The sequence below is a fragment of the Choristoneura fumiferana genome, chromosome 20, assembly GCF_025370935.1.
Source record: "Choristoneura fumiferana chromosome 20, NRCan_CFum_1, whole genome shotgun sequence".
Taxonomy (NCBI): Eukaryota; Metazoa; Arthropoda; class Insecta; order Lepidoptera; family Tortricidae; genus Choristoneura; species Choristoneura fumiferana.
Window position 1 is genome coordinate 3,779,289 of NC_133491.1, and position 25,913 is coordinate 3,805,201.

At 44.1% G+C, this 25,913-nt stretch overlaps 2 protein-coding genes across 2 annotated transcripts; one reads left to right on the forward strand and one right to left on the reverse strand.

The window, feature by feature from the left end:
* Positions 1-22: 22 nt before the first annotated feature.
* sip1 (septin interacting protein 1) lies at positions 23-24,562 on the forward strand. The gene is made up of 12 exons (XM_074103303.1): positions 23-403; positions 714-857; positions 1,352-1,548; positions 1,830-1,949; positions 2,705-2,871; positions 4,027-4,210; positions 6,489-6,692; positions 7,317-7,534; positions 17,602-17,798; positions 18,709-18,927; positions 19,670-19,833; positions 23,930-24,562. The coding sequence occupies exons 1-12, from the start codon at positions 298-300 to the stop codon at positions 24,332-24,334; spliced, it is 2,325 nt and encodes a 774-aa protein (XP_073959404.1). The 5' UTR covers positions 23-297; the 3' UTR covers positions 24,335-24,562.
* Positions 7,789-16,518, reverse strand: LOC141439345 (uncharacterized). The gene is made up of 6 exons (XM_074103632.1): positions 15,560-16,518; positions 15,268-15,364; positions 14,597-14,683; positions 13,822-13,908; positions 13,374-13,453; positions 7,789-7,805 (listed from the first exon to the last, which is right to left on the reverse strand). Exons 1-6 carry the CDS (start codon positions 15,570-15,572, stop codon positions 7,789-7,791), a joined length of 381 nt encoding a protein of 126 aa, XP_073959733.1. The 5' UTR covers positions 15,573-16,518.
* Positions 24,563-25,913: the final 1,351 nt, after the last annotated feature.

Below are 25,913 nucleotides of genomic sequence, written 5' to 3' on the forward strand. Positions count from 1 at the left end.
CTACGTGACAGAGAGACAGACAATGACCGTAAATTGTAGCGTTGGTTCCAAGTTGGTTCGGTTGAGAAGTGTTTATTTATTATAATTAATTTATTTTATTATTATAATGAATAGTTTATTATAACTAATAGTAAATATTAAACTTAACTTCAGTAGCACATTCAAAGCGGTACCTATGAAACATGGGAATCTGTTAATGATTGAAAACACACTCGTCGAATGTTTTAATCGGTCTCGCTGTCTGAAGCACAATTTTATTCATATTTTCGTAATAACAAAACCTAAACAACTAAAACAATGTCAGACGACGAAGTAATACGTTTCGAGATAACTGATTACGATTTAGACAACGAGTTTAACCCAAACAGACGAGGGAGAGCCAAGAAAGAGCAACAAATTTATGGTAAGTAAAATTAAGTATATTTCACAATAAATTGTAATGATAAATGTACATAACTGTCCCTGAATCAAATAAGTAAAAAGTTTAATGATTGATGGGCATATTTGGACCAAGACAGCTGAAATTTTGCTTAGACAATACTTTTATGATGCAAACTGGATTAAAGGCTGAACGTGCGGAATTCCTGCCGAATAGGGGGCTTAAAAACTGGCAGTCCCCAGTCATGTCCCTGATAAAATTAGAATAGTTTTAAGAATCCATGTTCCAATCTGTAATGTAATGTAACATACTGTTTTACTTCACCATTTTTTAGGTGTATGGGCTAAGGACAGTGATGAAGATGACAATGAAGACAATGTGCGGCAGAGGAGTCGTAAACAGAAGGACTATGCAGCGCCCATTGGGTTTGTGGCAGGTGGGGTTCAGCAGGCAGGGAAGAAGAAAGAACCCAAACAAGGTAAGTGATTTTACATCTGTTGTTCTCTGGTATTGGGAGTATCAGGATTGTGCTAATACTTACTCAAAGCATCCTTCTATGATTATTTATTATTATTTATCTGGGATAAAAAGTAGCCTATGTCACTCTATGGCCCATAAACTATTTCTATGCCAAAAATGATGCTCCGTACAAACACACTCACTTTCACATTTATAATATTAGTATGGATGGATGTTTATGGTTCAGTTTACTTGATGTCTAATACAAATTTTGTCAAAGTAGTTATAGTATTCTGACAACCTGGATGTACTTCACAATGACCAAACTTGCTTCAGGCTGCATTTTCAAGTTGTTTATTTGTGAGGCATTGCTGCTTTGGATTGGGAGGAATGGATGACATGGGAGACGCCATTGCCCAGCAGAAGGACATCGACCTAGGCTAGATACTCGTAATAATAACAGTATTCTGGTGACATATATATGTTACAAAATTTCTTTTTGTTCTCATTCAGAATTGGAACCAGCTGAATCATCTTCCCGGGTGACAATAGCAGACAGCTCTGACGAGGAGCCAACAACAGTCCCGGATGAGTCAGAGACAGCTGGCATCAGACGGCAAGGCCAAGGCATGCGGCCGGCTAACCTTGGGGGCAATTTGGGCAACTGGGAGAAACATACCAAGGGTATAGGAGCGAAGTTACTTTTACAGGTATATTTATTTGTTCAAACATTGTGTTTTTCTTGATTTCCATTAACTTTTCCAGAGGCTTAGTTCTTTGATAGAAAACATGGTAATTAATTTTTTGGACAACTCAAATAAATTTGAAATATAACGGCAACATTTTTATAATAAGCTTTTATTTAACTTCACCTTCTATATTTGTTAGAAGGTAATTTTGATTGAAAGGTATGAGTACAAATGTAGGTTGGATGACAATGCAAGTACAGTCAACATAAAGTACAAAATTAACAAAAAATATTTTATTTCAGATGGGTTACCAACCAGGTAGAGGGTTGGGAAAAGACCTGCAAGGTATATCAGCACCGGTTGAGGCGACTATTAGGAAAGGCAGGGGTGCTATAGGCGCCTATGGTCCCGAAAAGGCAGCGGTAAGTACGCCCAACTTCAATTTAAACCCAAAAGGAACTATGTAGCTTTAAAATTTGGTTTTTAAAGGATCTACTAGTTACTGGAATATCTAAGCTTTGCGCATCATTGAGCGTTTGCATTGCGCTATTGGCATCTTTGTCGCTTGGACTAGAGACGAAATAGTGCGTTTCTTTCGCTCACGTAATTGGATAGTTTTCTGGGTAAAAAAAGACCTATCTAACCAACGATACTTCACACTATAAGTTTAGACGAGAAAAAATCACCCCCACTGTACTTCTATGGGAGGTATGTACAATCAGCCAAATAAGTGGTCTATTTCAAATAAGTGATCAATTTTTAAACATGTTCCTATCAAATGAATATGTTGCTAAAGTCGAGCTTTTAAGTTGACAGACACGTCTATTGGCATTATTATTTTATGACATGCAAACGATTATCAACTTTAAGGTGGTAGACCATATATTTGGCTGATGGTACCCTAAAAATTATTTTTTCTTCATTTTATTTTTACATCTTGTTGGCATAATTGCTACATATATCCATGCAAAATTACAGCATTCTAGCACTACAGTCTCTAAGCTAAGCCGCGGACGGACGGAGGGATAGACAGACAGATATGGCAAAACTATAATAGGGGACCGTTTTTACAATTTTGGCTACGGAACCCTGAAGCATTTGCTAAAAATTAAATTGTTAGTTATGTGCCAACAAATATATATTAAATTAAATTATTACTACCATTGTCTTATTACAGATAAAAGCGAAAAAGGAGGAGGAGCGGCGTCTGAAAGAGAAACAAGATGAAGAGAAAGGGCCAGAAAAATCTTACCACTGGAAGAAATCGCACAAGGGTCGCTACTTCTACCGCGACTCCGCCGACGTCATACAAGAGGGTAAACCTTCCATGCACTCTATCACCAGGTATTTAAGATAGATCCTTACCATATATAAAAATACAAACACCGTGATACCTTATCCTTGAAAATTAGGTTGGATTTGGTTGTAACGGAAGTGAACTGTGTGAACTGAAGAATGATAGCTTTACTGCATTGTAATAGGGTCCGTTGTCTATCTGTCTGTTTGTTATAGTATAGGGCTTTGTATCTTATAAACCGTAATAGGCCGTAAACTGAAAATATTTTTCTCAACTGAATTAGTTCCCAACTGTTTGATTTGACAAACGATTTATTTTTAAACTAAATAAGAAAAAAAATATCTGTGAAATTACATTGGAAATTTACCAAACTTTATGCTGAAGGAAAACATTGTGAGAATATTCGCGGCAGGCTAGCGCGGGAACTACAGCCTGAGCCATCTCATTCTGAAAGGAGGCCTGTGTCCTGTAGTGGGACGCATTATAAGTCAGATGAGATGTAACTTTATTTAAATCTCGTGCCGCCCGAAGGTGCAATAGAATTTATACAATAATTTCAATTGAGTCATGGATCCACTAGCTATATTGCCCGCGACTCCGTCCACATAGAGTTCATTAATCACTATCCCGCGGGAACTATGCAATTTTCCGGGATAAAAACTATCCTATGTTCTTCCCCGCCCCGGGACTCAAGCCATATAGCGTCATCATCATCATCATGTCAGCCGAAAGACGTCCACTGCTGGACATAGGCCTCCCCCAAGGTTCTCCACTCAGACCGGTCTTGTGCTCTACGCATCCACCGCGATCCCGCGATTTTAACCAAGTCGTTGCTCCATCTTGTTGGAGGCCTACCGACAGCTCGTCTCCCGGTCCGCGGACGCCATTCGAGAACCTTCTGACCCCATCGGCCATCAGTCCTGCGAGCAATGTGCCCCGCCCACTGCCACTTTAGTTTCGCAATTCCATAACCATATAGCGTATTTCATCTAAATCGGTTAACAAATAGACGTACAAACTTTCGCATTTATAATATGGAATGACAATGGAACAGAGTACAATTTTTCCTCTGTTGTTTTACACTACGGCAATTTTACATTATTCCCGACACAATTAGATTCAAATTGCTTCGACAAATTTTATAAAAAATATTTATTTGGGCCACAGTATTGGGATAGATTCAAACGGTGCTATGTTTACAGTTCGGAGTTATCTCGCGTGCCGGTGATCGACATGACTGGTAAAGAGAAGCGCGTGCTGAGCGGCTACCACGCGCTGCGGGCCGCCGCGCCGCGCTTCGAGCACGAGCCGCGACGCCGCTGCACCAACTTTGAGGCGCCGCAGCTGTTGCACAACTTGGAGGTCATGGTCGAATGCTGCGAGCAGGTCAGTGTTTAGAGTTTAGACCACAGAATATATAATAGTACTAACGTACAGAATGGCCACGCTCCGCCCCGCACCGGTTCAAGTTACCCCACCCCTCAAGCGCAGATTGCGGGAAAACCGCAGGAAAGCAGTCGGATGCGCGACGCGAATCGCGATGTATGTCGGCCGCACGGCACTTAGTTCGGGAGCAATCATATTGCGAAATCGTAACGGTACCCTACCTACTTTCTTTTTCTAAATAAATAGCGATTTCTGAAATTAACGCGATTAATACATGAAATAACTACCTACCGAATGATTCTTTTAAGTTTGTAGACGTATATCTATTGTAATTGAAAATAATAATGCTTAAAATACGCAAACAGACACATTTTAAGTAGGTTTAAATAAATCGAGGATATTCTGGCAGAACCGGAAGAGTGCACAATATTTATTTTTATACGGTTTTGCTAGATAAATAAAGCAGAAAACATTGAGTATGCCTATGTATGTAATTTTTAAAAAATTTGCACTTATTCTGTTTTGCCAGAATACCCTCGAAACAGGTAAGATTAATGGTTACATTTATTTGCACATATCTAAGCCATACCTACATATGAGTACCTTTAAATGTCATTGGTAGCACTTATAGTACTATACGGTTTTGCAATAGTCAGCCCTGTGCAGCTTACGCACACATCGACGCGTGTACAGACATCGTCGTGCCTATGTAGATTCAAGAACGCGTATTTTGTACGGCGTGGCCGCCCTGTGGTTTAGACAGCCGTTGAACGTGTGCAGTGTATCAGACTATGGCAAGCCGAGAGATATGTTTTAGTATTTTTTATAATTTAATGTACCTACATCCATCTTGTTGCCGTAAACTTCAATCTTCAGTTTGGACGAGCTTACCAAAGCGCACTGAAGGCATGCTATTACTAGATAGAATTTTACAGACTTCCACAGGGGACAATTTGGTCCGTTTCCGAACTCATTCTCTCCCACAGGCACTGCACTTTACACCGCACTAAAACCAGAATACCTAAGCACTTATTTATTTTTTGAAATGATTGCATCAAATCACAACGCTACGCCATAGCCCACGGTTCGAAATAAACAATCATGAAGTTAGTTAGAAGTTATTCATCTCACCCGCGCACTCGCGTTCCAAACCAAACGCAACAAACTTCACACCGTAAGCCAGATTCAAAATTGCAAAGAAAGTGCTAACGTTTTCCTAAGTATGAAGAGAGCGTTTGGAAGCCCCGTAAAAGCCCACGAGAGCGAGCGAGATGTCATGCTATTTACAATGTACGCCACTATCGCCGCGTAGACTCGCCGCGCCGCCGCCGGTCGCAATCAGCGCCACTAGCCATGCCGTGGATTACTTATGCAATTCTTAGTATTTTACGTAAAATAAAGTGCGCTAAATTATTAATAGTAGATTATTGTCGTGGCCTGGAAGTAGGCAATTGCTGGCTGAGTATGAGTATTAAACGGACGAGCTTGCGAGTCCGTTTAACTAATACGAAGCCAGCAATTGCTATTCCAGCCGAGACTAATATAAAGCTTTTCTCAAAAATGGTGAATCATTCTGAAATAGAATAAACTTTTTCTCAAAATATATTGTAAAATTTAATTTTATTCCAATATTTTTTTTATGCTTTCCCGCCTTTTTTCATTAAAAAATAAACTGCAGGTGTATTTTTCCACCGAAAACACCACAAGCTATTTCAGACCCAATAGAAAAAGTCCGGAGTTCCAACAAAATATCTGATACCGGCCATTAGACTTGGCTGTATGTATACGACTTGTGCCAATATTGCCATGGCCTTTTTAACTTTAAAAAAAATGTGACTGATTGCAGGCGCGCTAATTCATTATTGTCGAGCTAGCGCGCCTGCAATCGTTTTAACTTTTTAATTTTTCGCTGACCATAAACTATGCACTTCACCTTCTGATATGTAAAGAATAATGTCAACTTTTACGGTCATTTTTGAGAAAAGTGATTTTATTAGAACTTTTTTTCTCGTTTGGACGTTGTTCGGTTTATAAGGCAAGCCCGGCTTTTGGGCTTCTATGTAAGGATCGCCACTGAACGTGTGTTTGGTACGGCTGTTGTATACACGCCACAGGCCAAGCACGAGCCGCGACGCCGCTGCACCAACTTTGAGACGCCGCAGCTGTTGCACAACTTGCACAAATTTAAAGCCCTCAGTTTTCGACCCCAATCTTCTAATACCCTCGGTCATAATTCCGTATCTACCGCCCTTAAGACACAATATACTATAACTTCCAGGACATAATCCAAAACGCTCGCGAACTCCAACACGCAGAAGACGAGATTGTTGTGCTGGAGCGAGACATCCGCGAGTGCGACGACAAGCTCGCCGAGCAAGAGGTCGTGATAGACAAAGTCAGGGACATCAAAGCGCGGGTCGCTCGGCTGAGCCAGCCGGAGATCTCGCTGGAAGCTGCCTATGAGGTCGTGGCGGATTTGAAGGTGAGTTTTTTTTCCTAAATCTCAACGATTTCATATAATACGGACAAAAACCTCAATTTTATGATTTAAATTCGGGTTTTGTTCCGCGTACCTTGATTTAAGAGAAGCTCGATATTTCGGCACAGTTGCATGCGCCATGATCACGAGACGACTGGAAAATTTAAATCATAAAATTAGTAATGACCGTGATCTTACCGTGATAGTCTAAAATAAAAGCCTCAATGTAATTTGTAAAGAATCCGATGTTTGTAGGGTTCCGTAGCCAAAATGGCAAAAGCGGATTCGCCATGTCTGTCTGTCTGTCTGTCCGTCCGTGGCTTTGCTCACGGACTATCAATGCTAGAAAGCTGTAATTTTGCACGAATTAATATGTAAACTGGTATAAAAAAATTTTTTTTAGAGTACCTTCTCTCCCCATTATTAGTAGTTTAAGAGTAAATAAATAGCAGCCTAAGGTATAAAATATACCTAAACTTGTAATATTCTGTACAAAATACGAAATCCTTACAAAAATATTACTTGATTTTTTCATAATGCCGGAATCCTATTTGGGGCGTGTCCCATAGTGAATTAAAATCCCCCAATATCAACTGCTAGTTACAATTTTAATCTTGTTTGTTACAGGACGTCCACCCTCAAGAATACGAGATGTTCGGCATCGGCGCGATCGCCGGCAACATAGTGAGTCCCCTGTTCAGCGCCATGATGGCGGCGTGGGAGCCCCTGGCGGCCCCCTCGGAGCCCGTGCCCGCGTTTCTCAAGTGGCGGCCGCTGCTCACAGAGGAGTCTTACAACAGTCTGCTGTGGCAACATGTCGCGCCCAAACTGAAGGCTGCTGCCGCGTGAGTACCAATTATCTAACCAATATCGTGAACCCTCGAGGGACGCGTCATTTTATATTAGACAAGCTCTAATTTGAATCAGGAATTAAGAAAAAAAATACGAAAAAATATTTTTTTTTTTTGGGGCCTTGGTCTTAGACTGAACCGGCCTTAAGCCCGGTTCACATTATTAGTAAAATCGTGCCAGTAGCGATACATTGCGGGGTCACAATCCAAACGAGTTACACAAGATCGATCGAGCACCGCAGTGTTACCTACTGGAACGATTTTACTGGAATAATGTGAACCGGGCATTATAGCCTCTAGGTGCCTCGGGCGAGTCATTCTTTTGGCGCCCTTTTAGATATTAAATATCTTTTAAATATAATATGATCATAGAAAGAAAGAAAGAAAGAAAGAAAATACATTTATTCACAACACAAGACAATCAGAATCAGAATATTTTATTCGTTTAACATAGGTACATTGGTATTGGTCTTAAAATTAAATCATGTTGCGAAACACTATGTTTTGCCAGCAGGCGTACGAATTTTTTTTTTTTTTTTTTTTTTCACAAATATTATCATCGACAAAATGACAGTTCGTCTTTGTTAGACGTAGAATATTCATATTCTACTCATCATAAATACGAACTTAACGAGCACTGGCAAAATTGACCGATCAGACAGAAGTCATTTATAAAAAAAAAACTTTTCGAACACGAGAACTGGAATAGTACATTGTGTCTTAAGGGCGGTAAATAAGGAATTACGAACGAGAGTCTATTAAAGTCTAGGCTTTAATGAGTCGATTTTCGTAATTCTAGTACCGCCCCGTGCGACATACAATGTTTTTTATCACATTTGCGAGTGTAATTGTATATTTGTAAAAGAAAAACTAATATTTTTAAAAAATTGCCGATACCGCTGACTGCGCTCTTGGCAGCGCCAGCTTCGAGACGCGGACGTCGCGGTGGGCAATTTTTTTATGAAAAGATCAGATGGTGCGAATCGTAAAGGGCCAATGTTAGGATCCTTATCTTATCTTATCTTATTGTTAGGGGTCCTTGCGAATACACTTCGACCCGTAGGGTTCTTTTGTGTAATTACCCCTCCTTTGCACTTACTATATTGCCTTTATCATCTCGTCCATAAATTGGATGATTTGACGTAGCGGCAGTGCCTTAAAGTCTCCTGGTGCGGGGTATCCGTCCAAAGAGTCTCATTCTTAATCTGGCGAGGGCGTCACATTCACACATAATGTGTTCCATTGTTTCGTCTTCCTCGCCACATATTCTACAAACTTCATTGTCCTGTAGTCCCACCTTTACTAGTATGTGTTTAGTATCGAAATGACCTGTAAATTCCCCGACGATATGTCGGAGTTGTTTCCTACTGAGTGTCCAGAGTTTTTTAGTCCAGCTTGTGCTGACATTTTCGATGAATCGTTTTGAATGCTTTAGACCTTCCAGTGTTTTCCACTCTTGTTGGTGTTTAAGCCTAGTGTGGTCGTTTATGGCATTCTTTATGGTTCCCTGTGAAAGTCCCACATACGGTTCGGGCCCTATGTTTTTTGTTCATTGACCCTTCCCTTGCTAGCTCATCTGCTTTTTCATTTCCGATGAAGCCTCTGTGTCCTGGGATCTAAACCAGTCTCACTTTGTTTCGTCTGCCATGCTTGTTTAAGAGTCCGCAGCAAGTAGCGCTCAACTCCGCGTTGAGATCACGCGCTAACGCTTTAAAATGTTGTTGTTTCACCTAGAGTAAGACAGGGCGCTAGAAAGAAAGCAAGAGCGCGCTAGCGGGAAGGCGGAGCTAGAGACATGTCACAGTAACAATATTGCAGTAAAATATCTTCATACAATGGTGAAATTATTGCAGTATCTAAGTAGAATATAACAGTAGAACATCTCCAGACCAAGATTATAATATATACAGCGCGGGAGGGCAGCTACCGGCTAGGATATTATTTGGCGTTCCAAAAACGTAAATGTACATTACACTACACATTACGCTGTAAAACTTTTTTACTGCCCATGGTGAGTACACAATTTTACGTCTTCACCTTGCCAGAAAGTGGGTTTTACCATACGCATAGCGGGCGGTAAAACTCACATTATGGCCAGGTGTGGCGTAATAGTACATTATGTCTTAAGGGCGGTTAATAAGAAATTACGAACGAGAGTATTAGAAGCTCAAAGTCAAAGACTGAGGACTAGGTCGATGTTCATAATTATAGTACCGCCCGTGCGACTTACAATGTTTTCATCACATTTGCGAGTAAAATTGTATATGTGTAAAAGAAAAATATTATTGTTACAAAAATTGCCGATACCGCTGGTGCAGTTCTTGGCAGCGCCAGCTACCAGCCGCCCTCCGCCTCCCGCAGCATGTGCCTGACATGCGTGCACGAGGTCCTCCTGCTAGTCGTGCAGAACCTGCGCGCGCAGCAGTATTAGTACGCGCAACAACTCATAACGCCAAAAAAAGGCCCTTAGGTTTTATTAAGGACTGCAACCAAGTTAGCCTGCAGCTTACGACACTGTTTACGAGCAAGTGTGATGAAATAGTATATTGTACAACAAAAGCATAAAACGAGCAATTTTACCCGAGACGTTCATATAGCCACCCGAGCCACGGCGAGGGTGGATAGAAACGTCGAGGGGAAAATGGGCTCAATGCTAGAGTTTTACACTCTGCTTTTCACTTCGCTTGCGAAGAAATGAAATAGCAATAGTAAAAATAAATGTTCACTTATTTTGTACCTTTTATTTTTCATGCTTTACTATATTAGTTTTATTGATTTATTTTCATCGATTTGATTGATTTTTAGGTGTAAAAAAATAAAAAAATATGTAGAAACTCTTTTGTTTGTGGTTTCACACCTTGATTGCCTTGACCTTAGACGAAGATTCTACTTTATGCACTAGAGCATAAAAAGTTATTGTATGTTGCCTAGATGCAGCATGAACACGCACTTTACGAGCATGAGAAGTGAAATAGTCGATTGTACAACAAGAGCATAAAACGAGCCATTTTACGACGTTTACGATTTTAAGACGTTCGTTCCGGTACGGCGAGGGTGGATAGACACGTCGAGGGAAAAATGGGTTTAATGCTCGAGTTTTACACTGCTTTTTACTTCGATTAATTCGAGGAAATAGCAACAGTGGAAACAATGGTTCACTTACTATGTTTCTTTTATTTTTCATGAATTACTATATACATAATTCTATTTTTTTATTTTATTGATTTATTTTGATTGATTTGGTTAATTTTTAGTTTTATATAAATAAATAAAAAAGTTAAAAACTTTCTGTTTGTGGCTGGTTGACACCTGATTAGCTTGGTCTTAGACAAAGATTTTATTTTATGCACTAGAGCATAAAAAGTCATTTTATGTCGCTTAATCTCAGCATAAAAACGAACTTTACGAGCATGAGAAGTGAAAAGTATAATATCTATAGACTACAACATCAACTTGATTGGACACATTGAAGATTGGGTGTATTGAATAAAATAAAAAAAGTCATACAATATTGTGTTTTATTTTTTAATACATACAAGTATGAAAATTCGCTTATTTTTAAGAACTCTCTCGTATCGGTAACTTTCTAGGTAGACGCGGATCTATAATTTCAGGTAGTATGCATTCCATGTAAAATTTTCTCAATTTATTTAATATGCTCTCCCAGAATCCTGTATCCTTTTCGATTTTTTCGAATAATATGCCTTTTGGAGTCCACACCACGAAGATACAGTATCTTTTTTTGTAATATTTAACTGACCTTGTACTTGATAAAAGTAGTTGTGATTTTGCTTCAGTTTTATTTTCTGAGGATCACTTTCGTCCAACACACAGAAAGTAATTTTTTTCTTTAAAATAGCTTCTGTTGGCGTCATATTTGCCGCCGAAGCTGGGCATTTGATCTCCACAATTGTTTCTTCGTCTATGACTCCGTCGGGACTCGCGCCTAAATACTGGTGTTCCTCGAGGATGTATAACCCACAAGGTGATACTTGCACTCCTAGTGCAGCTTCAGTCTCTTTTAAAGCGATGGGCTCATTCTCATTGCCGTATCTAGTAGCATCGCTACCTTTAAAATTGCTATATAAGAGTGTTTTTATAATATTTTTACACGACGTGGCAGCTCTTCTCTTACATATTTGACCAAACACTGACGCAGTAAGGCGTATTTTTCGTTGTTTGATCCATTCAGGGTTCGTTGCCTGCCCAACGGTATCTTTTTGGATATTTTCAAGTTCTATTTTACTTTTTGAAAAGTCTGCTAAGAGTGCTTGTTTTCTTTTTTCGTAGTGCTCAACTTCCATATCTGGTTCTTTTTCGATATCACCGTAATGTTCATCGGGTCCTGCGATACGTTTTCTTCGTTTTGATTTTTTGTCTTGGCTTGATTTTCTTTTCGCCTTTTCTGCCTGCCTCTTCTCATACTTCTGCGTGTAAGTCCCCAGTTCTTCATTTTTTGTTAATACTTTACTCATGGTTGCTACAAGACTCCCGGTGTTTCTTTTTGTAGCAGCTGCGTAGCAACGGGACTCATAAGATCCACGAAGGGAGTAATTTATTCGTTTGCCTCCTATAAATTTTGCGATTAGTGCATTAAACTGCTCAACAATATTGTTTGTTTGCCCCATAAGGAGACTTTCGGCATTGTTTAAAATAGGACTTATAGCGGTGTATATGTCATACCACAAGCCACAATCTTTCATTTGGCCTATGAAGTTTTCTTCGCCTGGTTTCGGGCCATTACAAAAATATGTTTTGCAGTTGGCATGCTCACCAAAAACGTGGCAAGGCCCGTTTCGTAGGTCTTTTTTTAATTCATTTACTTTCTCAGTAAAAGTTTTCCCTTCCATTTTCGAAGAAAAGTCTATTGCTCCTTTAATTGCCTTTCGTAGTCGCAATATGTTATCATTTAGGCATTTCCTCATGATAATAGGGACAGGTCCTTGTTTATTTTCAGTTTTTTTTGTCAAATTTCTCAATTTAGTGCAATAATTTCGTAATAAATGATTACTGCATTCTATTTTGTGTATAGCAGTGGAGTGGCCATATGGCAATGCTTCGTTTAAAGCACTCATGACACTGCTATCGCCATCACCAATAAGTTTGGTGTATTTCAAGCCATGCATATTTATGCTGCATTTAAAACCTTCTACTACACCGTCGGCTTCCATTGCTGTGGAGCTACCAGACCAGTTTTTAAAACATTTATGTTTCTTGACCTCAATCTTTTTATTACTTGCAACAGCGCATACAGAGCAATAAGAATTCCGTATTCCTAAAAAGAGAACCTTTTTAGTTTCATACCCAATAATGCACGCTACCCCGGATAATGAATTATAATTGCTGGTACGATATGATCTTTTTCCCCACGATGCGTCCGCTACTACTGTGATGTAGGGAACGCCATCAGCGTCTACGTTTCCTTTTTCAATTGCCATTTGTTTTTCTTCGAGTCCTGCCTCAAACATGCTCTTCAAAGAGATATCTTTTAAAACATCCCCAAGCAACAAATTCTCTTTCCCAAATGTTTTCTCCGCTATACATGGCATATCTAAATGAGCGCAAAGCTCATCTAATTGGGAAAAGCCACTACCCGAACATACGACTGCTTGAACAACATTTTTATTAATTTTAGACTCTAGTTTTTCATTATTAAATGCTTCTTTTTTGCCACACATTTTGCATTTGAAAAGAAAAGTTGACTGGAATCCGATTCTCGACTCCTTCACAAAATCCATATCTTTAAAGCTGCAATTAAATGGACTATGATCCACAGCCTTCATTTGTTCAAATAAATATTGAACATTGAAAATTCGTCGACCTGTCATTTTACGTACGACTTCCTCATTGCTATCATGATCAAGTTCAATTTGTAATGATGGTGTCGAGGACGGAGTACTCGGACTCAAATTTCTGAAAGGAAAAAAAAGTTACGTTATATTTATACCATGCAAGGTTAAATCAGAGTATACGGTGAAATAAAAATATTTGATACTGCATTATGAGGCGTACACTACTACAGAAAACTTCTAACGCCGGTGACGCTATGCAAAAAATACGTTTCGATTTTCGGTGCCATATTGTGCGCGCGACTACATTTTTAATACAAGCTTTTTGCTGACTGTACTTGCATTTTCATCCAAACTACTTTTCCGTACCAAATGTGGAAGAAGTGGGTCAAATTCAACTCGCAAGATTTTACCTGCACATACATTCATAGGTACATACATTGCAACTATTGCAAGGTAAAAGCTTGTAAAAATAATAATAAAAACACCAACCTGCTAAAATTTTGAAATTGAGGCGGAGGATCGGTATTGTTATCACTATCAGACTGCTCACTGGCATGCTCTCCGGTGCCAAGCGTACTGCACATGTAAAAAATACATACATAGTGAAATGACGTCAGTCGCCATTAGTCAAAGTAATAACAGAGACTACCAGAGGTAATACTTCGTTCGTAATACCTTACTTATCGCCCTTAATGAACAATGGGATATTATAGTGCTATGACCTGTATAAGTGAAATAACAGAAGTGCGGTGTACATCGATCAAGATAATAAACTGAAATCATCTTTAATAGCCGTGTCAATATAGGTACGAGTAGGTACTAGTCTCAGTGCAGTTGCAGTCAAGAGCGAAAATAAAACTACAAGTGAAAAACGTAAGTAGCTGTGAAATAAGTTTTTGGTAAAAAAAAAAATCTGTTCAAGCTTTTTTTTTTGCTGACTGTACTTTTTGTCGACTTTACTAGCATTGTTACCTATTAAACTACATCATACGAAATTTCAAGTCGATGCCATTAACCGTTGAAGAATTCCGTCCTGCGGAGACGATCCTGGCCGGACTACCAGGATGTCAGCTACCAGATTATTGTATTGTCACGCAATTCACATAAGTATACCAAATTTCAAGTCAATTCGACCACTGAAACTGAGTCAAATTCAACTCGCAGGATTTGAGCCTCACATACATACATACGAGTACATAGGTACATACATTGCAAGTTAAATAAAAGATTGTAAACTAGTAAAAATAATAATAAAAACACTAACCTGCTTAAATTTAGAGGTTGAGGTGGAGGATCGGTATTGTTATCACTATCAGACTGCTCACTGGCATGCTCTCCGGTGCCAAGCGTACTGCACATGTGAAAAATACATACATGGTGAAATGACGTCAGTCGCCATTAGTCAAAGTAATAACAGAGACTACCAGAGGTAATACTTCGTTCGTAATACCTTACTTACCGCCCTAATACACAATGTGCTATTACAGTGCTATGACCTGTATAAGTGAAATAACAAGTTTGTGTGGTGTACCTACGTCGTACAAAAATAATAAATAAAGGTACGAGTACGAAAATTCATTTTTAATACAAGCTTTTTTGCTGACTGTACTTTTTGTCGACTTTACTAGCATTGTTACCCAAACTACATTTATTTTGTACCTATACCAAAAACAAGTCGATAACATTGTAACAGTTGAAGAGTTCCGTCCTTCGGAGACGATTCTGGCCGGACTACCAGGATGTCAGCTACCAGATTATTGTATTGTCACGCAATTTACATAATTATGCAAAATTTCAAGTCAATCCGACTGCTAGAAGTTGGTCGAATGCAAGATTTGATTACAGACAAATATCGGGACAGGTGAAACTAAATAAAAGCTTGTAATAGAGGACAAGGAAGAAAAATCTTACGCTACTGTCCTAGTTATAACTTACCTATTAGGATTAATGTTTTCTTTTTTATGACGAGCCGGTCCTTTTTTTTTCCTACGAGCCGATAACCATAATCTTGTCTTCGATGATCTTTTCACTTCTGGAAACAAGAACATTAATAATTATTTTTTATGGGAGCGCCATAGTTCGCATAGGTACTCTTTTCTCTTTTCTAGTAAAACCATAATTATTTTTTGTCCAAATCATCGTTTGTCAGTATGCGAGCCGATATATGGACCCATTTTTTATAAGTACTTGGTAATATTGACTAAAATGCATCTAGGTAGGTACTTACCCTGTTTATCCATTTTTGTAACATAAAAATGCAAAGTCCATATAAGAAAGCCAAGGTCGTCGAACAGTATGTGCACACACACCACCAGTATCACCAAGAAATATCAAATCCGTTATCAGTCCAAGTCGTAAGTAGTTAGATCGCGTTTATGATACGAAGAGAATTCACCAAAATAATATTACGTAACTCTCGCGCACAGCTGACGAGTCACTACTAACGAGCGACGCACGCACACGCAGGGCCAGCGTAAACCAAGGACAAAGGGCGGCGCGTACCGCCCTCCCCCGTACCGTTCCCCCGCGCTAGAGTGATTCGCTGCAGATTCGCATAAAAAATGTATAGTTTTTTTACTGATTTTCGTAGTTTCGTTCTCATTTGAAAACCACAAAATCATTTCGGAAAAATGCTTTTTCTTATGAAACTACATAGTTTAGTCGATGCCGGAAATAGGTTTTGACTTCAATCTGAACTATATTTTGGCCGTAGTATTTAACCGAACTGCACAGGGTTTTTGGCTCTTAAAATGCAAAACTTGTACTCGTTCTATTTTCTTTGTAATACCATTTCAAGAGTCATAAACTAATTTCAGGCCTAGATATGCCTTATCTCATTGTATTTACAAAAAATCATGATGATGCTACTTGTTATTTTAAAATAAGGACGTAACTACGATTTGTATGGAGAATCAAGCTTGCTGCGGACTCTTAATGCTTGTACTCCATTATAGATCAGTCTTGAGTCAACCTTTGGCGATGTGAGTGTCTTTAGAGCTGCTTGACTGTCACTGAGTATATAGATGTAAGGGTCCTACGAGACGTTAAATGAACATTGCGGAGTGTAAATTAAGACTGGTTCAATCTCCGTCTAACCGACCGGAACGGACGACCAAGGCCAATTGGTTAGAGAACCTGACTACGAAGCTTGAGATCCTGGGTTCGAATAACGGCCGGGGCAGATATTTGTATGAATAATACGAATGTTTGTTCTCGGCTCTTGGGTGTTTAATATATATTTAAGTATATATTTATCCGTTGCCTAGTGTCCATATTACAAGCTGTGCTTAGTTTGGGCTAGATCAATAGGGATGTTGACACCATTAAAAAATAATTCGAAGACACGACTCCAGTAAAAATACGCTTTATTTTAGCCCTGAAAACCAGATTAATTTTCGATTAACTGCAAAATTAGATTTTTTGTTGCTTTAAAACAAATAAATAGTTAGTTGATTGAGTGTGCGAACAAGTGACGTCATAAGTTGCTATTTCCATTCAAACTCTATGGGAGAATTGTGTTTTGACAGCTCATAAAAAGTACGTCAATTGATTGGTGGTGTCAACGGGTGACACTCTTTCCCGGCCCGTATAATACCGGGATGGAAATACCGACCCTGTTTTTCGTGTACACGCCCATAGAAGCTCCTGTCAGTTTCTATGGGCGTGTACAGTTATCCGGGCCGGGAAAGAGTGTCATCCGTGTCAACATCCCTATTGGTGTCCCCAACCCAACAAAGCGCTAGTTTGCATCACAGGAGCTGCCTACCATGGAATGAGGGCTATCGTTTTTTGTCTCACTAAATGGCGCACTGTTGCGTGAGGTTTTTAAGTATGGCTTTCAAAGTCTGTTATTACGGGCGTGAAAACAAAGTTTAGATTAAAGTCATATTTAATACACCTTAAAACCGTACCATAAAAATATCGAGCATGCCACAGTGTTGTTTATTCCCCGTTTTGTTCGGAAAAAAGGGAGGACAAAGGTTTCCGAAAGACAAAACTGTCTCAAAACACAGACATTCATTGCCCTGGAACGCATATTTGCCATAATTAATTTCAGATATTGCAAAATATTCACAAAATTATTCTAATTATAAATAAACCCGCGTAGCTCACCCAAAAACTATGAGATTTGACATTTCGGAGACCTCACGCTACACTAGCGCCTCTAGTGGCGAATTCATACGCGATAACCCTCATTGACCCAATGTGCGCCTGGCTGTAGGAGAATAACTGGTGTTCGTACCCGTTGTAACTCCATGTTTGTTCCAGCGTGTGGAACCCCCGCATCCCGGAGCCGATGCTAGCGGTGGTGTCTATGTGGGCGGCGGCGTGGCCGGGCTGGCTGGCGGCGGCGCCGGTCGCCACCGGGGTGGGCCCGCGGCTGCTGGAGGCCGTGCGCGGCTGGGACCCCACCGGCGACACGCAGCCGCTGCACCACTGGGTGCTGCCCTGGCACTCGCTGGCAGGTACCTGGCACCTACTGGCTGCCAGCTTGGCTCACAAAATATGTCTATTTAAATCGTGCTACAGCGAGCTCAGAGTTACTCAGCGAGCTGTAGAGAGGACTATGCTCGGGGCACAGTATAACAAGTTTTCCCTGCAGTAGGCCGACGCCTTTGAAGTAAGGAGGTACGCAAGTAAGGAGGAAGGGTTGTCACAAATTAAAAATTTGGAAGGTACTCAGATGTTTTTTACGAGTCTATATAAAACAAAATGAATTAGGGATGGCATACTTGCTAAAAGTAAGAAGTATCAAAATATACTATTTTTAAAATACAACTTTTTTTTCTACGTAATGTACTTTCATAGATTAGTAACCGACAAATACTTTCGGTTTCTGGATTTAACGGACTTGAAGTTCCTGTTATTGAATTTAATTAAGTATATAAAAAACAATAAATATATTATATAAAAATGGATGAAAATCTTAGTTCCTTATTTATGCGAGATGAAGATTTGCACGCAACCACAGTACATGTCGAATGCACCATAATATTTTTTTTTATAAATTTAAATGTTAAAAAACGTGCTAGCCCTAGATGACGTGTCCCAAGCTACTAAGAACGGCGAAGTATGCAGCTGGGGCTCCTCCCACCCGCGTCTCACCCCTCACGCCCCGCACGATTGCTCTGTCTACACGTCTCCGTCGGATTACTGTAGGGAAACTTGTTATACTGTGCTCGGGGTTTCGACTCGAATCAGAAATTAGGGGATAAGTAGAAAAACGAGGGTCACCGACTTAGCCAAGCGAATTAGGCCCTCGAAGTGGCATTGGGCAGGCACCATATCACAGAGAACAGGTAGTCGTCGGGGCTGACTTACGCAATAATGTACCGTCTTTTGGATCTACGCAGTGACCATTTGTTCCTCTTCCAGGCGAAGCCCTATCAACGTCAGTGTACCCGCTGATCCGTTCGCGGCTAGCGGCGGCGCTGTCGGCGTGGCACCCGGCGGACGGGTCGGCGCGGCCGCTGCTGGGCGCGTGGCGCGGCGCGTGGGGCGCCGCCCTGCCCGCCATGCTGCATCAGCACATCGTGCCCAAGCTGGAGCACTGTCTGCAGACCGCGCCCGTGCACCTCGTGGGAAGGGAGAATAGTGAGTGACGGTGACGGACCTTGCGGCCTGACCTTTTATTATTAAACATGGGTTTTTACCGCTAGGGACCGCGTTTAGACACTATATAGCGACCGTGTTTAATCACTAGCGACAATGATTAATCAGTAATGACCGCATTTGACTACTAGCGACGGCTTTTATCAACTAGCGACCGTGTTTAACCACTAGCGACAATGATTAATCAGTAATGACCGCATTTGACTACTAGCGACCGCTTTTATCAACTAGCGACCGTGTTTAACCACTAGCGACAATGATTAATCAGTAATGACCGCATTTGACTACAAGCGACGGCTTTTATCAACTAGCGACCGTGTCTAACCACTAGCGACAATGATAAATCAGTAATGACCGCATTTGACTACTAGCGACCGCTTTTATCAACTAGCGACCGTGTTTAACCACTAGCGACAATGATAAATCAGTAATGACCGCATTTGACTACAAGCGACCGCTTTTATCAACTAGCGACCGTGTTTAACCACTAGCGACAATGATTAATCAGTAATGACCGCATTTGACTACTAGCGACGGCTTTTATCAACTAGCGACCGTGTTTAACCACTAGCGACAATGATTAATCAGTAATGACCGCATTTGACTACTAGCGAGCACGTCTAACCACGAGCGATTGTGTTTGACTACTGGCGACCGTAATCACTAGTAACTGTCGTGAAAATGTCGTCAGCAAAAGTCATCAAAGATATTTTTATGTTAACAGCGGCATGGGGCTGGTGCGCGGAGTGGGAGGAGCTCCTGGGCGCGCCGACGCTCGCGGCCATAGCGGCGCGCGCTCTGCTGCCGCGCTGGCTGGCCGCGCTGGCCGCCTGGCTCAACACGCAGCCCCAGCATCGCGCCGTGCTCAACAGCTACACGCAGTTCAAGGTGCGTGTGGTAACATTGTGGTAACATGCGGTAACACTGGCGCCATAGCGGCGCGCGCGCTGCTGCCGCGCTGGCTGGCCGCCTGGCTCAACACGCAGCCCCAGCATCGCGCCGTGCTCAACAGCTACACGCAGTTCAAGGTGCGTGTGGTAACATTGTAGTAACATGAGGTAACACTGGCGCCATAGCGGCGCGCGCGCTGCTGCTGCGCTGGCTGGCCGCCTGGCTCAACACGCAGCCCCAGCATCGCGCCGTGCTCAACAGCTACACGCAGTTCAAGGTGCGTGTGGTAACATTGTGGTAACATGCGGTAACACTGGCGCCATAGCGGCGCGCGCGCTGCTGCCGCGCTGGCTGGCCGCGCTGGCCGCCTGGCTCAACACGCAGCCCCAGCATCGCGCCGTGCTCAACAGCTACACGCAGTTCAAGGTGCGTGTGGTAACATTGTGGTAACATGCGGTAACACTGGCGCCATAGCGGCGCGCGCGCTGCTGCCGCGCTGGCCGCCTGGGTCAACACGCAGCCCCAGCATCGCGCCGTGCTCAACAGCTACACGCAGTTCAAGGTGTGTGTGGTAACACTGCGGTAACATGCGGTAACACTGGCGCCATAGCGGCGCGCGCGCTGCTGCCGCGCTGGCCGCCTGGCTCAACACGCAGCCCCAGCATCGCGCCGTGCTCAACAGCTACACGCAGTTCAAGGTGCGTGTGGTAACATTGTGGTAACATGCGGTAACACTGGCGCCATAGCGGCGCGCGCGCTGCTGCCGCGCTGGCTGGCCGCGCTGGCCGCCTGGCTCAACACGCAGCCCCAGCATCGCGCCGTGCTCAACAGCTACACGCAGTTCAAGGTGCGTGTGGTAACATTGTGGTAACATGCGGTAACACTGGCGCCATAGCGGCGCGCGCGCTGCTGCCGCGCTGGCTGGCCGCCTGGCTCAACACGCAGCCCCAGCATCGCGCCGTGCTCAACAGCTACACGCAGTTCAAGGTGCGTGTGGTAACATTGTGGTAACATGCGGTAACACTGGCGCCATAGCGGCGCGCGCGCTGCTGCCGCGCTGGCTGGCCGCGCTGGCCGCCTGGCTCAACACGCAGCCCCAGCATCGCGCCGTGCTCAACAGCTACACGCAGTTCAAGGTGTGTGTGGTAACACTGCGGTAACATGCGGTAACACTGGCGCCATAGCGGCGCGCGCGCTGCTGCCGCGCTGGCCGCCTGGCTCAACACGCAGCCCCAGCATCGCGCCGTGCTCAACAGCTACACGCAGTTCAAGGTGCGTGTGGTAACATTGTGGTAACATGAGGTAACACTGGCGCCATAGCGGCGCGCGCGCTGCTGCCGCGCTGGCTGGCCGCGCTGGCCGCCTGGCTCAACACGCAGCCCCAGCATCGCGCCGTGCTCAACAGCTACACGCAGTTCAAGGTGCGTGTGGTAACACTGCTGTAACATGCGGTAACACTGGCGCCATAGCGGCGCGCGCGCTGCTGCCGCGCTGGCTGGCCGCGCTGGCCGCCTGGCTCAACACGCAGCCCCAGCATCGCGCCGTGCTCAACAGCTACACGCAGTTCAAGGTGCGTGTGGTAACATTGTGGTAACATGCGGTAACACTGGCGCCATAGCGGCGCGCGCGCTGCTGCCGCGCTGGCTGGCCGCGCTGGCCGCCTGGCTCAACACGCAGCCCCAGCATCGCGCCGTGCTCAACAGCTACACGCAGTTCAAGGTGCGTGTGGTAACGATGCGGTAACATGCGGTAACACTGGCGCCATAGCGGCGCGCGCGCTGCTGCCGCGCTGGCTGGCCGCGCTGGCCGCCTGGCTCAACACGCAGCCCCAGCATCGCGCCGTGCTCAACAGCTACACGCAGTTCAAGGTGCGTGTGGTAACATTGTGGTAACATGCGGTAACCCTGGCGCCATAGCGGCGCGCGCGCTGCTGCCGCGCTGGCTGGCCGCGCTGGCCGCCTGGCTCAACACGCAGCCCCAGCATCGCGCCGTGCTCAACAGCTACACGCAGTTCAAGGTGCGTGTGGTAACATTGTGGTAACATGCGGTAACACTGGCGCCATAGCGGCGCGCGCGCTGCTGCCGCGCTGGCTGGCCGCGCTGGCCGCCTGGCTCAACACGCAGCCCCAGCATCGCGCCGTGCTCAACAGCTACACGCAGTTCAAGGTGCGTGTGGTAACACTGTGGTAACATGCGGTAACACTGGCGCCATAGCGGCGCGCGCGCTGCTGCCGCGCTGGCCGCCTGGCTCAACACGCAGCCCCAGCATCGCGCCGTGCTCAACAGCTACACGCAGTTCAAGGTGCGTGTGGTAACATTGTGGTAACATGCGGTAACACTGGCGCCATAGCGGCGCGCGCGCTGCTGCCGCGCTGGCCGCCTGGCTCAACACGCAGCCCCAGCATCGCGCCGTGCTCAACAGCTACACGCAGTTCAAGGTGCGTGTGGTAACACTGCGGTAACATGCGGTAACACTGGCGCCATAGCGGCGCGCGCGCTGCTGCCGCGCTGGCTGGCCGCGCTGGCCGCCTGGCTCAACACGCAGCCCCAGCATCGCGCCGTGCTCAACAGCTACACGCAGTTCAAGGTGTGTGTGGTAACACTGCGGTAACATGCGGTAACACTGGCGCCATAGCGGCGCGCGCGCTGCTGCCGCGCTGGCTGGCCGCGCTGGCCGCCTGGCTCAACACGCAGCCCCAGCATCGCGCCGTGCTCAACAGCTACACGCAGTTCAAGGTAGGTGTGGTAACACTGCGGTAACATGCGGTAACACTGGCGCCATAGCGGCGCGCGCGCTGCTGCCGCGCTGGCTGGCCGCGCTGGCCGCCTGGCTCAACACGCAGCCCCAGCATCGCGCCGTGCTCAACAGCTACACGCAGTTCAAGGTGCGTGTGGTAACACTGCGGTAACATGCGGTAACACTGGCGCCATAGCGGCGCGCGCGCTGCTGCCGCGCTGGCTGGCCGCGCTGGCCGCCTGGCTCAACACGCAGCCCCAGCATCGCGCCGTGCTCAACAGCTACACGCAGTTCAAGGTGCGTGTGGTAACACTGTGGTAACATGCGGTAACACTGGCGCCATAGCGGCGCGCGCGCTGCTGCCGCGCTGGCTGGCCGCGCTGGCCGCCTGGCTCAACACGCAGCCCCAGCATCGCGCCGTGCTCAACAGCTACACGCAGTTCAAGGTGCGTGTGGTAACACTGTGGTAACATGCGGTAACACTGGCGCCATAGCGGCGCGCGCGCTGCTGCCGCGCTGGCTGGCCGCGCTGGCCGCCTGGCTCAACACGCAGCCCAGCATCGCGCCGTGCTCAACAGCTACACGCAGTTCAAGGTGTGTGTGGTAACATTGTAGTAACATGCGGTAACACTGGCGCCATAGCGGCGCGCGCGCTGCTGCCGCGCTGGCTGGCCGCGCTGGCCGCCTGGCTCAACACGCAGCCCCAGCATCGCGCCGTGCTCAACAGCTACACGCAGTTCAAGGTGCGTGTGGTAACATTGTGGTAACATGCGGTAACACTGGCGCCATAGCGGCGCGCGCGCTGCTGCCGCGCTGGCTGGCCGCGCTGGCCGCCTGGCTCAACACGCAGCCCCAGCATCGCGCCGTGCTCAACAGCTACACGCAGTTCAAGGTGCGTGTGGTAACACTGGCGCCATAGCGGCGCTATGGCGCAAACTAACCTACTCGTACTAGACGCATGAGTTAAATAGTTTTCGGGGTCTCTATTGTTTCCCATACAATTTAAACTCCGATTTTAACACTCCATAACGTTATTCATCATAATTTTTGCAAGTCATATTATCTTAAGTCATAACATTAAACAGTATAAAGCAAAGGGATCCCAGTTTTCGGATGCAACAACAAATAAGTGTACACAAGCTTCACCATACTTAATATATGTGACGATAACAATTTGTGTAACTCGTTGAGAATCAAGTTGTTACAGCGCGATGCCACTGCAAGGTATTTGAGTGACGTGACATAGAATTAATAAGTTTGGCAAGAAGTAACAGAAAAACTCCAAATATACTATCCACTATACTAAAAGGTTGTCTTCATAAGTACAGATGTGTAATCAAAAACTCCTTTCCACAGAAAATGTTCTCCGAAGACCTCTTAAAAGAGCCGGGCGTCCGAGACGCCTTCAGAAAAGCCCTCGACATGATGAACCGAAGTGCAGACATCGACTCCGTCGAACCACCGCCCCCGCCCCGCTTCACCATCCCCGTAGAAAAGAAGGAAACCTCAAAGATCGTAGACGTTCTCGCTTCAGTGACACAGCAAAAATCATTCTCAGAACTTCTGGAGTCCCGGTGTATTGAAAGAGGGATTACTTTCGTTCCTGTAGTCGGTAAGACGAGAGAAGGAAGGCCGTTGTATAAAATTGGGGCGGATATGCAGTGCTATGTTATAAGGAATGTTATTATGTATTCCCAGGATAGTGGTAGGACGTTTGAGCCTGTTGGGTTAGACAGGCTTTTAGGGTTGGCAGAGGAGTAAGATTTTAGAAGTGACTTGTAAAATTATCGATTGAAATCACAGCTTAGGGTTGCCACCTCTTATTGCTCTATTGGTAATGTTCTATAGTGGCCTAGTTATTATCAAATTGGTCGACTCGACTGTACATTATGAAAGGCACTGACGAAATTCTAACTTCTCAAGTCAAATCGTAAATACAACTTATATTAAGTGATGATTTTAGGTTAATGAATAAATATGTGATGAAGATTAGAATGTTTTATTGATTTCCGTATCTAGTATGTATCATCATCATCATCACATCACCGTCCACTGTCAGATATAGGCCTCCGCCATACAGGAGTAAACCTCAGATACCCCATCTTTTTTTATTCTAAGTTGATTTAAATATCTAAGTCGTTTATATCAAATACCTTAATTATATTAAATGATATTGTAGCGGATAACTCACGTCTTAAACCGAGTTTAGCTCGAAATGTTTCGGGCTATTTCGTAGCCCTTCTTCTCAGGAGCACGCGACTCGGCGGCTGCCGCAACACGCACACTACGCGCCACCGCTCTGCTCGCACGACTCGTCGCGCTAAACACGGTTTAAGACGTGAGTTATCCGTTACAATATAATTTAATATGAGTGAGTCTCACGGTAGTTATACCTTAATTACTTTAATAAAATTCGTATGTTTTGTTACGTCAGTAATTATATTTGATTCCTAACTGTACAGTCGTAATTTGAAGTTGTAAGTTGCGCTTCGTCGTATTTAGGAGAAAATCAAACTGATAGAAAAATGGGTTAACTCACTTTCCCGAAACGTACACTTTCTCTAAAAGTGCACTTCTTCAGAAGGATCACTTTCACGGAACTTATACTGTCTCTAAAAGTGCACTTCTCAATAGGTACTTTTTCTCAAATGGTGCATTTTCTCAGAAGGTGCACTTTTTCAAAAAGTGTATTTTCTCAGATAGAGCACTTTCATAGAAGATACTGTTACGTTCGTGGGGTGGGTTCGTGATTGAAAAGCACTTTTAACACCGATGAATAAGAGTAGGATTTATTTTCACACTGTTACTTAACTTTACAAAACACTTAAAAACACTTCACAGTAATTTCGCACTCTAAAACTCACTTACAAGTCGCTTTGATTCTCTTCGATGTTTATCGCTCGGTATCGCATTCGAAACTGTCTCCGCCGCAACCTCGCCCGGCTTATATACCCCCGGTGAATCGGTCCACAAAGTTCGAGAACAGTCCAGCTAGGACGTCATACCTACATCTCGAATGTTCCGGAAACGAGTAGAGTGTCTGTCTCTTTCATGTGCTATCTCTCTCACACAGTTACTAGAATATTCCGGAAACAGGATCATCAGTCTGTTTCTCTCACACATATAGGCTATCCTTGTCACACACCTTCTCGAATGTTCTCAGTATAGCTGTCTCTTTCTAATCGTGCTATCTCTTTCACTCCTATGGAAAATTTCGCCATATACTGAAATGTACTTCAGAGGCCCATAAGGGGTCCTGAAAACGCCTGAAAACGGGTTTTCAGGTTATGGCGTCATCGGATAGAGGGTGGCCTGAAACGGACTGAAAACATGTTTCAGG

Excerpts from the sequence above, each read along its gene's own strand:
- sip1 (XM_074103303.1), top strand. The coding sequence starts at position 298 with ATGTCAGACGACGAAGTAATACGTTTCGAGATAACTGATTACGATTTA. Across the intron at positions 2,872-4,026 it reads TCCATGCACTCTATCACCAG|TTCGGAGTTATCTCGCGTGC; the intron begins GTATTTAAGATA and ends CTATGTTTACAG. Across the intron at positions 19,834-23,929 it reads ACAGCTACACGCAGTTCAAG|AAAATGTTCTCCGAAGACCT; the intron begins GTGCGTGTGGTA and ends TCCTTTCCACAG.
- LOC141439345 (XM_074103632.1), bottom strand. Across the intron at positions 14,684-15,267 it reads GAAAACATTAATCCTAATAG|TACGCTTGGCACCGGAGAGC; the intron begins GTAAGTTATAAC and ends TCACATGTGCAG. Across the intron at positions 13,454-13,821 it reads CAATTTCAAAATTTTAGCAG|AAATTTGAGTCCGAGTACTC; the intron begins GTTGGTGTTTTT and ends TTTTCCTTTCAG.